The sequence below is a fragment of the Homalodisca vitripennis genome, chromosome 2 (assembly GCF_021130785.1).
Source record: "Homalodisca vitripennis isolate AUS2020 chromosome 2, UT_GWSS_2.1, whole genome shotgun sequence".
Taxonomy (NCBI): domain Eukaryota; kingdom Metazoa; phylum Arthropoda; class Insecta; order Hemiptera; family Cicadellidae; genus Homalodisca; species Homalodisca vitripennis.
In genome coordinates, this window is record NC_060208.1 from 33,711,429 (window position 1) to 33,725,860 (window position 14,432).

At 33.3% G+C, this 14,432-nt stretch overlaps 1 protein-coding gene across 2 annotated transcripts in view; it reads right to left on the minus strand.

Moving 5' to 3' along the window:
* Positions 1-654: 654 nt before the first annotated feature.
* Positions 655-14,432, minus strand: part of LOC124353775 (protein D1-like) — a 123,808-nt gene continuing 110,030 nt past the window's right edge. Inside the window, exons 1-3 of one of the 2 annotated variants that reach the window (XM_046803776.1) lie at positions 7,804-7,921; positions 2,116-2,227; positions 655-1,496 (exon numbers count right to left, since the gene is read on the minus strand). In XM_046803776.1, coding sequence (XP_046659732.1) covers positions 863-1,496; positions 2,116-2,227; positions 7,804-7,867 — 810 coding nt within the window. In that variant the 5' untranslated portion in view covers positions 7,868-7,921 and the 3' untranslated portion in view covers positions 655-862. Of the gene's footprint in view, positions 1,497-2,115; positions 2,228-7,803; positions 7,922-14,432 lie in introns of those variants that run through there. The other variant, XM_046803777.1, reaches the window with a different exon arrangement.

The following is a 14,432-nucleotide window of genomic DNA, read 5'->3' on the forward strand; positions in this document are numbered from 1 at the left end:
ATATTATAAGGGAGTCACATTTAGACATATATTTATTAATTTTCACATGTTTCTACGTTTCTAATAATAACATGCGTGCGTGCAAATCATAATAAGAAAATATTAAATATTTATATCTATGAAGCTTCATAACTTTTACTGTCCTGTCTGTCCTATATATTTTGTTGCTATGTATTGGTTTTGTACGGTTTGAGAAGTATCTCTTTCCCCAATCTCAATGTTTCAGTACCTATTTATTAAGAAACATTCAGTCAGTTGAGGAATATATACTACTAAAACTTAAATTTAATTGGAATTTGTGTTGTTCTGAGAGACCTATAATGGGGAATCGTACTCCCACGAAATGAATAACACGAAACGACACGAAATCATTGAGTGAATACAGTGGATATTATTTAACCGTCATTAAGTGTAGTATAAATTGTAGGGAGCAAAATAGCACTTAATTCTAATTACGTTGTGTTTTTTTCTTGGAAACCCTTGAAGAATAATTGGTACACCTTGATGCTATCCAAGTAAATACCTATAATGGGGAATCGTATTCCCACGAAATGAATAACACGAAACGACACGAAATCATTGAGTGAATACAGTAGATATTATTTAACCGTCATTAAGTGTAGTATAAATTGTAGGGAGCAAAATAATACTTAATTCTAATTACCTTGTGTTTCTTTCTTGGAAACCCTTGAAGAATAATTGGTACACCTTGATGCTATCCAAGTAACTACCAGTTATTACATAACATTACTAAGAACACACTAGACCAATAAAACGAAAACATGTTTATTGATAGAACGATACAAAAATTAGTGTTGATGGGAAACACCACTGTCACAATATTCAATAATACTTCAATACATCAATCAGCTTTGAATCCTAGTTGCGCGTGAACAACTGGCACATAGTCATCATACTGAGCTTGGTATAAATTTATAGCTACGGGACTACCTAACTTATATTTTTTCGCAAAATCTTGGATTGAGAATGAACGGCGATTGTCAGCAGAGGTCTTCGGCACTCTTGGTTCATCGAATTCGAGTTTCCCAGGCTGCTTGAAGAGCAAGAAGACGTATCTGTGAAGACCAGTCCCTTGTGGTGGTCCAGAACCGACATATTCAGCCAAGACTTCCCCAGTAGAAATATCACTGCCTTGGATGTTGCCCACCAGCCAGTGCTTGAAAGATCTAAATTTGGGATCTGTACGACTTGGAGCGTCAGGATCCACCATCGCCAACATGTACAAATCTGTTGGTTTCGCTGTGTAGTTGACTTGCGGTTGGTTCTTCACTTGGGTCGGAGTCAGCTCGTTACCAAGATCCGCTTTGACCCCACTATCGTAGGATATTTCCAGGATGTCACTCCACTGAAGATCGTCCAGCAGATCTGGGACGATACTGTGTGGAGGAACGGCACGTCCACAACACTTGGGGAATGGCTTGGTTGGGTCCTCTGGGATATGGCCCCAACGATTAGGAATTCCAATGGCACCGCATCTAGAAATAGGATATTTAAATAAGATCACTTTAGATCTTCAACTGTCTCTTCTCAGTCATAGGAAAGGTAGATTTCACATGAAGCTATCTTCTCGAAATTTCATATTAAAAATTCGTTTTTATTATTTTAGATGTTTAATTTGCACATTCCTAGTGGGAAAAAATGGTTGGATTTTTATGTAGTTATAATCAACCCAAAATTATGTTAGCAAACATATTCATCTCGGTTTAATTGTAACCTTCTATAACTTTAACAGCCCCCGTCTAGAAACCCTAAGGGAAATTGGAAGAATAAATAAGAATAATTATTGCTTGAATCACTACAGTTTTACGAAATTTTTAATTTACACTCACATTGTAAAATACCCGACATAAAAATGTACCCAAACATTTAAATACCGCCATCTTGAAAACAAAAGTTTTATTCTATAGCCATTGCTGTAGTAACTATTAAATGATTTGTTGTATCCAAAATAATGTTCTTTTCAAAACTATTTTTGTTTCTTAGGGAATGGGCAATAGAGAAATAAGACAATGTTCCACCTAGGACATCTTGTTTACATGGCCAATATAAATCAGTGACAACTTTCCTAAACTAAGAGGTCGAACAAACACTTACGCAGCCTGAGTCCACACGTTGTCACCTTTGCAGACATTGTAGGAGCAGTGACCGGGAACGTCGTACTGTTCCCCAACCTGGAACGTTTTATCATCTACCGAGCAGCCAGGGTCTGTAAAAAGGTGCTTCACATTATTCTAGAACATGGTTCTTGTTTTATAAGAAGAATTGTGTATGTAATATAAGATTGCTATAATAAATAAATAAATATCTATTACATAATAACTGCATAATTTCAGGGATATATGGGCTGGATTAATTATGTTTAATTCCTTAAATGATTTGAACTTTATTTAAAGTAATATTAGAATAATAATACAGCTAATTATCACGCGTAGAAAAATAATTATGTGTTACTGATATAATCAGACAAAATGGTTCACAGACAAACCCCAATCGAGGAAAGGGTAAACATTGGGAAAACAGGCAAAACCTAACAATTCCTAGTCAAAACTCCACAGCCAACTCCACAGACAAAACTTTTTAGAGGAGGTAAGGTTAACATAAGGAAAGTTTTGAGCATATTCAATATGTACCCTCCGAATCGAAATGGTTAAAGAAGGTATTGTGTACAAAGTGAAGAAATTCCTACAACAACAGAGTTTTACATTTTTGCGATATTAGGTAGTCATATTTGAAACACTCGTATAGTTGATATTATGATGAAACTAAAGTAATGCATGAACGTTACAATATATATTTCAATATCAACTTAACGATACGCTACATAATATTATTCATCTACTTTAATTCCAGCTGTGTATACTGTTCATACTACATCTTATGGTTTATCATTCTAAGCATTAACTAAAATAGAATACTCATTTGGAATTGTTGAATGTGCTTAAAATGTGTACGACTAATTATATTATATATTCGTACGTGTGTATGTCAACATTTTTCATTTGTCAAAACTTATAAAGATACAGACAATTCCTTGCCTGTATGTTTATAACTTCTGGGTGACCTATAATGGAGAATCGTACTCCCACGAAATGAATAACACGAAACTACACGAAATCATTGAGTGAATAAAGTGGATATTATTTAACCATCATTAAGTGTAGTATAAATTGTAGGGAGCAAAATAATACTTGATTCTAATTACTTTGTGTTTCTTTTTATAAAAAAGAAACGTTTTAGAGAGAAACGTTATTATGAGATTATTTACTCAATCAAAGGATTTATTTTAGATCAATGTTAATGTTTATATTCTTTCCATACAAAACTATAATGTTTAGTATTTCATAATTGTAGTCAATGAGAGTCCAAAGTTCCGACAAGCTCTGAATACTTCTTTTATGAATAGACGTTAGCCGATTAAACTGTAGTATCATCACTGAGTAGGTACGAAGTATTGTGTCTGTTTAGGTTATGGAGTGACAAACTGAAGAGAAAATGAAAAATATGCTACAATTTTGAATATTTGATCCAACTATACTTTTTATATTAGAGATGTAGCCTCGAAAAGTGTTTGATAAATATGTATATAATTGTAAACCTTTTAACACTTTTTCAACTTTTTATTTTCATAATATGAATGAAAATAAAACGTTTAAAAAGTGTTAAAAGGTTTATAATCATATACATATATACTTTTTAATTATCCAGAAGCGCCTTTTAAAATTCATGTCGTTGTAAGTTCTGTTCGTCTATCCACCTGTCCACATCCAACTCTGGATAGAAAGCTCTAGATACTGAAATATAGGTTTTTCTTGAATTACCTAATGAATAGCAGTTCTTAGTTACTAATGAGGTTAGAATACAAATTTAAAATGCAACAAACTCGATCTGTTCGTCCGCCTGTGCTATATTTCATGATAGAAAAGTCTCAGAGACTTTAATCTTGGTAGAAAGGTTCCTCTTAAATCAAGAAAGAATACAATTATAAATTGGGTTTGGCGTCAAAAGGTAATGTAAAAAGTAAATTAAAGATGTCTTATTTTACCAGGCGAACTTAAAGCTAAGAAGACGTCTCTAACACTTAACCTGGGGACCAACGGCTTAAAAGTGACTTCCGAACCACCACCAATGGCCGAGCAGGCGGGCTGCTTGGAAGGACAGGATCGCTTAGGCGGTCACCCATCCAAGCAGCAGCCACGCTCGACGTAAAAAAGGTTAAAGACACTTACGTTTCCCTATCTGTCCGTCTGTTCGCTAACTCTTTCGATATGGGTTCTTTGACATGGCGTTGTACCTATTCATTATTAAATGGAAATTAGATTAAAGAGTTTTAGATAATTAAGTGTTTTTAATAGATAAGAATATAGCTATTAGTTTAATTGTCTGAAATACGAAGAATGGAGATATACAGGACAGTATATGACCTACAAGTTGATGAATACAAAGTTGAACAATTTTGCCCTCATTCTGTGTAATTACTTAATCTTGATATTTTTTATTTTAACACATTAAAACTTATTATTGCACCTATGATAAAAAAGAGTATAATCTCCCTATAGTTTATGGTTTTTGTATTAATAATGATCCAGTTTTACGTTTATCTGTGAACCGATATTATGTAATACTAATTAACTTATAATTACGTTAAAACAAGATGAAACTTTTAGATATTTTCACCTAAAAAAACATTATTCCTTAATAAGTGAGTATGTGGTGACGTACTCTTTTAAAATATATATTTAAAATAATATTTAATTATACAGGGTGTCCCATGAAGAAACGGAGAAACTGTAAGGACTTGTTCTTACGGTGAAAATAATGAAAAAAGTTCATATACACATAGGTCCAGAAACGCTTAGTTAGCGAGCTATACAGGGTAAAAGATTTCGCCCAGATTTCAGTGCCACAGTTAAAAGGGAGCCCTATTAAATTATTTTGGGCCTTACCCAGGACGTAAAATTTAATGTATATTATGCAAATTGAACTGAAAAATTGAATAAAATTGGTACCAGACCTCTAGCTGCAGTAATTTTTAAGATATCTGAAGAAATACGCAAAATTCAGTGTCCAAAAACAAGTTTCATTTAGGTTTCAAGTAGATTAACTTTGTTAAATGTGTAACAAACACGTAAAATTCTTTAACAAAACTTGCAAAGAATTAATTTCTTAAGATAATGATGTAAAATAAGCCAATAAAAATTATACGTAAACTTTAAGAAAATCAATTTTTAATTAAATAAATAACGTACGAAGAATAGACAAAATCGGTTACACTTTTTTTCTTACTGAACTAATTATACGGTTGCATTTAGGATTCTATAGGCGGCGTCTTTATAACAAAGTATTAAACTTAAACTGACGAAACTATTACTAACAAAATTAACACCGTTCAGTGAAACAATAAATCAGTAACACTACGTTTCGAGATCTGTAATCCGATCTCTTCTTCAGGTAAAGAACTAACCTAATACATAATATTACAAACTAGGTTAAAATAAACAAATCTTACCAAAGCGTTGTGGCACGCCTAAGTCAGGAATCACAACCTACATGTTGTTTGTCAACTTCACTAACTCTCTAAACATGCACTTAATAAAAAAATATACAAAACACTAATCATTAAAACAGAATTACGGAATACAGGTCACAATGCTTCACACAATATGTTACGTCTATGTAATGTGGTTCTGCCGTTGGAAATAAATGAAATGAAACGTCTTCATTCGTCTACTAACCACCTACGACATGGATCAGATTGCAGATCTCGAAACGTAGTGTTACTGATTTATTGTTTCACTGAACGATGGCAAATGTCCGGAAAAATCCTGTTTCCTTCACAATCCTTCCATCGTCAAAAATAACCTTCAAACAAAGAAAATTAACACGCAATCCGTGTTTCATCATTATGTGTCTATAGTGATGAAACACTATACCCGACATTGACCCGACATGACTTTCTTAAAAACGTTTCTTTATCTGTCCGTCCGTCTTTCTTGATAGAAATGTCCTAGAGAATTTAAATGGTACATAACTATTAGTCTAAGGAAGAGGTTCGGTATAGGAAAATGTATTTTCCGGTGAAAATATCAAAGAGTATTAAATCTTATTTTGAAGCGTTTCACTTCTGTTGATTTCAATTGAGTCCTTAATATACTCCGTTGTATTGATTTATTCATAAGAAAGAATTCAGGGATCCTTCGTCGGTTTTGGACAGATATATTATGAAGCTATATAATGCTAGCAGTTACCTTGCGGCTTCGCATGCAATTTTGCACTTGTATGAGTACTTCTGGTTCGAGTGAATTATATTTCCGACGCCAATTTCACTGTGCCTTGTTCCCACGATCAATAAAATATGTTAAAAAGTGCATATTTATGGTAATTCTTATTTCCTCTGGTCTTATTATTTTTTTGTTCCAAAGCTGATATTGAATCTCTCACAATCAAGAAAATATAAACACATACACAGCTCTGAGAAATCTACTTTTGTCAAAATACAACTTTGATAAGCTACTGATTTAAAAGAAGGGCAGTCTTTTAAATCAGTCTTTAAATTTGTAGTAAAAGTTTTTAAATATTTTAGAACATTTATAGCTGGTAATTTGTTCAAAAGAACAGTCCAGCGAAATTTCATGTAGCATAGTTTTTGTCGACTGCTTCAAAGAGAGTCTTCGAAATCAAACTCTGTCCGTCTTGTGTTTTAGGACATTTTCTAAGTTAGATTAGTACTTAGTACGTAGTACCTAATCGCTGAAATCTCAATTCGTTTAAAAGTTCTCAATTGTTACTTGTTGTGAGTGATACTCATTACAAATATAAACAAATTGAAAATAATAAACATTGTTTATACACAACATTTGATTATATATATATATATATATATATATATATATATATATATATATATATATATATATTTATTGAATGAGCCTGTAAAATGTAATCAAATGTTGTGTATAAACAATGTTTATTATTTTATATATATATATATATATATATATATATATATATATATAAAATATTTACATATTATATATTCAATAAAGGAACAACTTTAGAGACTAAGATGAGATTATTTTGTTAGTTGGGTGAAGCTTGGAGAGATTTTTGAAATAAGAATAGGTCTGTATTATTCTAAAAAACCGTAAGAACGTCCATGAAAAATTTCAGTACAATGGGTAGAGTAGGTTACGTGTGAAAACAAAACAAACAAACAAAGTCACAGTCACATTTATATTATTATTAGGATAAGAATTATTTTAATTAGCGTAATTTTGGAAGAGAAAATCCACTACAAGAACAATTTGACTGAGAGTATTATTAAAATTCGCCACCTATTCGTGAAGGAAGCATTCCAGAATTATTATATAATCTATGTATGATTTATAAACTACTCTAAACGTTTTGTTTAAACATAAAGATTGTGTTCACTAAATTCAACATAAATACTTATTAAAATACTACTATTCTCTGCTCCACGGTACTGTACTGCGTCTAACTTTTTTACGATATTTTTGTATTTTGAAATTTTTCATAAATCTAGTTCATCGACGTGCTGTATCCGATCAACTTAATTTTAAGTAAAGCAGAACTCTTGATGTACCCACTACCTACATCAATGTAATCACTTAAATTAGTAGGTATTTTATCAAATCAGGTACGCACGCAATAATATGTGTTCTGCATTGAATAATAGACCAGTAAAATGTAAATAGAACAACATTAAATACGGAATGAAGTTAACATTAACTACGCATAATATCACTACGGAGTCATCCCACTTACCCGCGCCATGGACGGCCAGCAGAGGACACAACGCACAGACGAGAGCAACAGTCAGACGAACCATTGCGGACTGACTGGAGGTTGTAGAAAGTACCGCGGATCCCCCACTACCGCTGCAAGCTCCAATATTATGTAAACAGCCTTGGAGGCACGGCACAAGCAGGAAGTGTGTAGCGAGTACTCGTATTTGTAGCTGAATAAAGAATTATTACTACAACTGAGGTTATAGTATTATTCTCGTACTCAGTATTGTTCTGTAATAGCGTTACGTACGGGCCTCAGACGTAATACAAACATCTTTAGAAAGTACTAAAGGATTTTGAAGAATAACTTTGACTATTTGGTAAATAATATTACCTCATTCGCCTTTCTAAATATTCTTAACAAACACTTTCTAAATTACTATTGAAAATAATAATTTGAATCGGGTTAAACTTTTAACCACTTTCTTTATTAGGATGGCGGTAAAATAACTTTATGTATGTTCGGATTTAAGATGAATCAAACTATAACAAATATGATCCAAAAGATTATTTCGACTACCGTTTTATACTTTTAACCCTTTTGATGACTTCCCATTGTGGTTTCTTGATGGACTACTTTGTTAGAAAACATTCCTTCATCGATTTCAAGAATGACTAGGTTGTGTTTGGCTGAATCGACTGCCATTTTAGTGCAGCGTCCAATATTTTTGACGCTGTTACAGACTTGACTGCTAAAACTGTTTGTTTGAAGAGAACAGACCGGAGTCAGGTTCGTTTGAAGAGATAAAAAAAGTCGGCGACGAAGAATCTTAAAGCAAACTATTCGCATCGTTTCGATATTATTAACGCCTAGACTTCAAATTTAGTGTCATTTAGGTGAGTAAATTTAAGAACTGAGTGCACTATGATGTTTTAGACATGATAATAAAGCACTATTAGACGAGTAAGGTCCCAGATACCAGGAGTCAAGTCTTTGATAGTGTCAAATTTTAGGATTTGCACTACAGTGAAAAGAAGGTAGACTGAAGCAAACTCAAAATTCACATTGAATGTACCCTTTCTACCATAGCCAGGTTATGTGTACAAAACTAGGTCTTCTGCTTCTATTATGCAAATTGGCTCTTGGTTCCTAGACTGTAGCGCTTTTTTTCTAATTTTCAGTGTTTAATAAACTTAAGGATAACAATAGGTTGCAACGATGCTAATCCCCTTTCATAAAGGTCCCCTTTATTTTTTAGTTGAGAGAGAACTATTAAAAAAACATTATTGTTTCTACAATATAATGAAAAATATCACAAATATGTAATAAATAAGGTATACATTAATATTCAGTTATTGAGAAATTCTTTTTAAACTCTAACATTATTTTAATGTCTCAGGTGTTTTATGCTTCTGATATACAAATATAATGGTGAAGCATAAACATTTACACTATTTATACTTCATTGTTATGTTTGACATAAAAATTACACAAGTTCAATAAATAACCCCTTAAATCTTCTGAATTGTAAACAATAGAAACAATATTGTATAGACAGTAAAGTTTTACTTTTATTGTATCCTTTACTAAGTAACAGCAATTATAGAGCGGAATTCTAATGTAAATCAAATTAAACATCATCTTAGTTCCTAAATATAACTCGTCAAAAATTTAATACGAATAACGTGTCTTCTATTTTTGTTTGAGACTGATGTTTGCCTGGTCATCAATAGAACATTGACATTATCTTCACTTTATTAAAAAAACTGAGATCAAGGTAACAGCAAAACCTCTATTTATCAGATCCAATAAGAAGCTGTCTGAAGCTCGACAAGATGAATGGAACCGACAGCAGCTAGATTAGCCCCCTGCTACTGTTGGAGGTGAAAAACAATTTAATAAGGTCACTTCTTCCTTTCTCGTAAATCACCCTCACATAGTAAAAATAAAATGTAGTTTTTAATGTTTTAATTTATAATCCCAAATATTCTGTCACGTGCATGAACTTCAAAATATAAACAAATTATAAATAGCAAAAGCAGACGTGTAAAATTAGATCACAGGTCTTTGAAACTAATTTTAGTTTCTGTAAAATGTGAATTAATATTCATTCATGCAGTTAAAAAAGGATCAAATAGAACTTTACAACTTTATCACATAAGATACTACAACAATCTATGTATAAGACTGGACGCAATAATAATAATATGATTTAAACCATTCCCATGTTTGAACGAGTGTTAATGACGGGCTGAATTAAAATTGAAATTCACGTTGAATTGAAATTCACGTTCTACATGATAAATATTGCCACTGTGGGGGGTTTGGGACGCTTGTGATACATTGGGGTGAGTATCTAGGGCTAAGACTATTTTATGGACATCCTCTTACGTAACACGCCCTCCTGATACGTTTTAACGCCCTATATAATGTTTGCTGGTATAAAACAAGAGGGCGGAGACTCACGTCCATAATGTATACAATTACTCCGAATACATAGTATTTGGATAATCCCGACTTACTTTTCATTCTACAGAAAGATTAATAATCCAGGAAAATCCATAACCTTCTTTAAAGATATGGAGATAAAGGCCCTGTACATATAAATACAATAAACATCTCGCGGTAGAAAATTTTTAAATCTTATTTGGTGCCAACGTTCTATACGGTAAAAGTCAACTATGGTTTTTCAGCGCATTTCCAGACAAGTGAGTGAAGCCCTAAAAGAACAGAGTAGAGTTTCTAAAGGTCGGAAGTTTCCAGTGACCTGACATGCCAGAAGTCGGCAGGCTCTAGAGAGTTGGGGCTTCCAGAAGCCGGAAACTGGCTAAAACCAGAATATTTCGAGCTCCAGTCTGAGAGATGCCAGAAACCAAGAACAATCAGATCCATGGAATTGCCAGAGGCTACGCCCACCAGTGGGGGGGGACGTCCTAGAGACTGAGAGCTCCAGAGGCCGAGACGTAACGTAGGCCGGTACCTGCTAGAGGTCGGAGCCTGACAGAGTACAGGAGCTCCTAGAGACTGAAATCTCTTGGAGCCTGAACAGTCCCAAAATAAGATACCTGACAGAGACAGGAAGCTTTTTTAAGGCGGGGGCTTAGACAGAGTTACTTTTCATTTACACTCAGATTGCCTTATTGAACCAGGTTGGACGATAAAGTAAGTTTCAACGTGCCTGGTTTACAAATTGCATTTGGAATATACCTAGATCTTGGGACTAGTGAGCAAAAAGATCTTCTTTATTATTTTAACAGTGCTATGAAGCACACCTTAATAAACGAAAACGTAAAATGAATGTGGAAAAGATATCGCAATAAATATTTTAACTAAGAAATATAAATAATTCTGAATGAAAACTCCATGTCTACATAGACAAGAATAAGTTCCACGATGGTGCTGCATTTCCATTGTCTGTCGACCACATATTTTTAAGATTAAATGAGCCGTGACCTAAATGACTTTTTTCATGCAAAGCCTGCCATGCAATATGTTGTGTGGCGTGCTCCTAGGTTGTTATGGTACAAAAATAGAATCATAGGTTCCAAAAATTGGAGGCTTTCCTCTTCTACATGAATTTAAAAACTCCATAATACATACGCAAACATAAATAAATATACAGTGATAAACTCACTATTGTATGCTACTGATTAGGCGATATTCATTGTTTCCTCAACTGTCAACTTTCCGCGGTGTACAAAAGGTTCTATAAACTGTGCATGTATCATTCATGTAGTTTGTGAATTTTTGATGGATACGAACCGAAGGTATATGTTTGATGTACAAACTTACCAATTGGTTCCGTTTTCTTCGAATGGAGAGTTCATCACCATTCCAATTCTTGAAAAAAACGTATTGTTCTACCTGTGTTACGTAGATGGTAAATTTGTGAAATCCTGTTATTTGGTTTTAACGTGCATTGTCAATAATAAACTTAAAGCCAAGGAATGATGATCCCTTTATTATTTAAACTAATTCATAGTAGAACGAGGAGCGTATGGGAGTAATATATCCTCCTATTGATTCGACCAATCTCATAATTGAGATTTCAGATAGTTTTCTTCATAAACTCGAACTTTTTGGCTTTTACCAGTACAGTAAGACAAATTTAGATGAGAGAAATTAATTTTTTTCAAGCACAGAAGTACTGGACACATTATGCCTTTAGGGAAAGGATCCCCTAGTGAAGAAGTCAATATTAGAACGAAAAGTTAAACTTATATAAATCTTCATCACCTACGCTTGCATAATTTTCATTATTTGATTACAAATTCCTGATGATCTATTTAATTGTGTGATGTAATGACCACAACTCGACCAATAGCTATGATTGAGATCAAGAATATGTGCCGTAGCCTATTGTCCTAGAAGGGACCTGTTGACACCTCCATTAAAGCATTCAACAATTTTCTTATCTGATGAAGTCAAACAAGTGCCAAGAGTCGTTACAGATTATTTAATATCACTATCGCTATTACTTATATATCATCTCAAATATGACTGGGTATAGGTGGTAATCAACATACATTTTCTGATGAATCTCACACAACTGCTGCATCTAGTACTATGCGGATTGGACCCTCTCAATATGATTTGCCGATCTTAGGAAATATATTACCGATAATGCCCCTGTTTGGAGGCCATGATCATGATGGGTGAGTGATTTGACCTTAAATTTTATTTTATGGTTAAATCGTGTATAATTTTTCATAGAGGAATTTTAGGGCTAAGAAGCCCCCGTCAACTTTTATTCTGAGAACTAAACGACTTAGAGGTGACTTAGGAACCCATCACAATAGGCAGGTCAGACGGACTGCTTGCAAGCACAGGCTCACTCATCGGTCACCCATCCAAGCAGTAGCCACGCTTGACGTTGCTTGATACCCACTGCCTTGCGCCATTGTCGATTGCGGGCTTGTGTAAGGTACATGGACTTATGCAATGACACTCTAGTGGTGCACGTAATAGTGGATAATATTGCCGTAATACAACTCTCGTTATAGGATTGTTTTCCATTCGGCTTACCATACCCAAAACAAACTTTGGTATAAAGATTGGTATTTTAACTTTCTTCAATTTTTATAAGAGCTTTAAAAATTATATCTCGTGAAAATTTTGATTCCTATAAAATATTAATCAATAGTCTTTTTGCTCCAAAACGTGTCAGCTTGAGACAAGGAACGATCAAGTGATTTCTACGTAAACAAATACAGAAATCATTCGATTTATCGCTTCATGTTACTGTTACTGGGATGGTGCAAGAGCTCAGAAACTTTCAAGAGCTGCCGCTAGAGTGCTACACTTGACAGCACTGAGTCGGTAAATGCATAAACTCACCATACATACGTCTTGTATCGCGTCACTGTAATTCGTTTTTATTTTATCGTTTTTATATTAAATACAGGGCATTTAAAATTGAATGATTTAGTATTTCTTTCTTTTAAAATAATATATTTTCTCCTCTTCTAATCAATGCTTTTTTCGTGCTCTCTGTTATTCGTTTACAGTTATAATTTTTATTAGGTGGTCAGAAATATTTTTATTTCATATTGTCCTATTGTTAAATTTTAGAGCTTTATGTGTCCTTTAAAACTCTATTTACAATTTCGAATTACCTCACCAATATAATATTAAAGAATTCATTCATATTGTATAAACTGATGGATTTTCGAACATTGTTCTTGTTGTTTTGTAACAGTTCTAACAAAAGGAAAAACTTTTTAACGTTTACATATTTGTTTCTCAAACATCACATGCTTAAAATATAAACCAAAACATTATATATTAGCTAAATTTCTTCCACAAATTTTTTCATTACTGTATAAACGGCTGAAAAACTTTCAGAGCATTTTATGGAATTTATAATCAAATTATAAAATATTTATTGTGGGTAATGAAATGGTATTATGGAAAAAGAATAAATTTTCTTCTAACACTTTCCCAAGAAAACCATAACGGCCATGAATAGAATTTAACTTCAAATACTTGAACTGGGTACGGACAATTTTATGCTTGGGACTACCGGGTCCACCAGGTGCGGAGATCTCTGTGCCGTAATTAGGCTTAGTTTTCACCTGAGTAGAATCAATTGTTTAACAGGCTCCACTTTCGTTGCACGTTTATTTCAACTCTTTCCAACCTAGTATTCTACAAATAAACATACAGCCTAGCCTATTTGTCGTTGTAAATAAGCATTTCTTGTGTTTATTCTTTGTTTCATTTCACAGATATTTATAAGGAAGTCATATTTAGAAACATAAATTTATTAACTTTGAAACGTTCCTACGTTACAAATAATACAAATGCGTGAGTGCAAAATTATAATTAAAAAAATTATTACCTATTTATAACTATGAAGATTCATAGCGTTTACTATTGTTCTCTCTATCCTATTTAAATAATTTTTTTTTGTTTCCTTGCTGTGTGAAGAATAGGTTCCCATGATTTGGACTATCAATTTCCCCAATCGTAATGTACTGGTACCCCTTTATTAAGGAGCATCCAGTTAAGTTGGTAAGAAATAATATTAAAACGTTAAATTAACTGAAATTCGTGTTGTTTTGAGAGAGCTATAATAGGGAATCGTACGCCCACGAAAAGAATAACACGAACCTACGCATGTAAAGAAAACATCATTGATTTAACATAGTGGATATTATTTAATA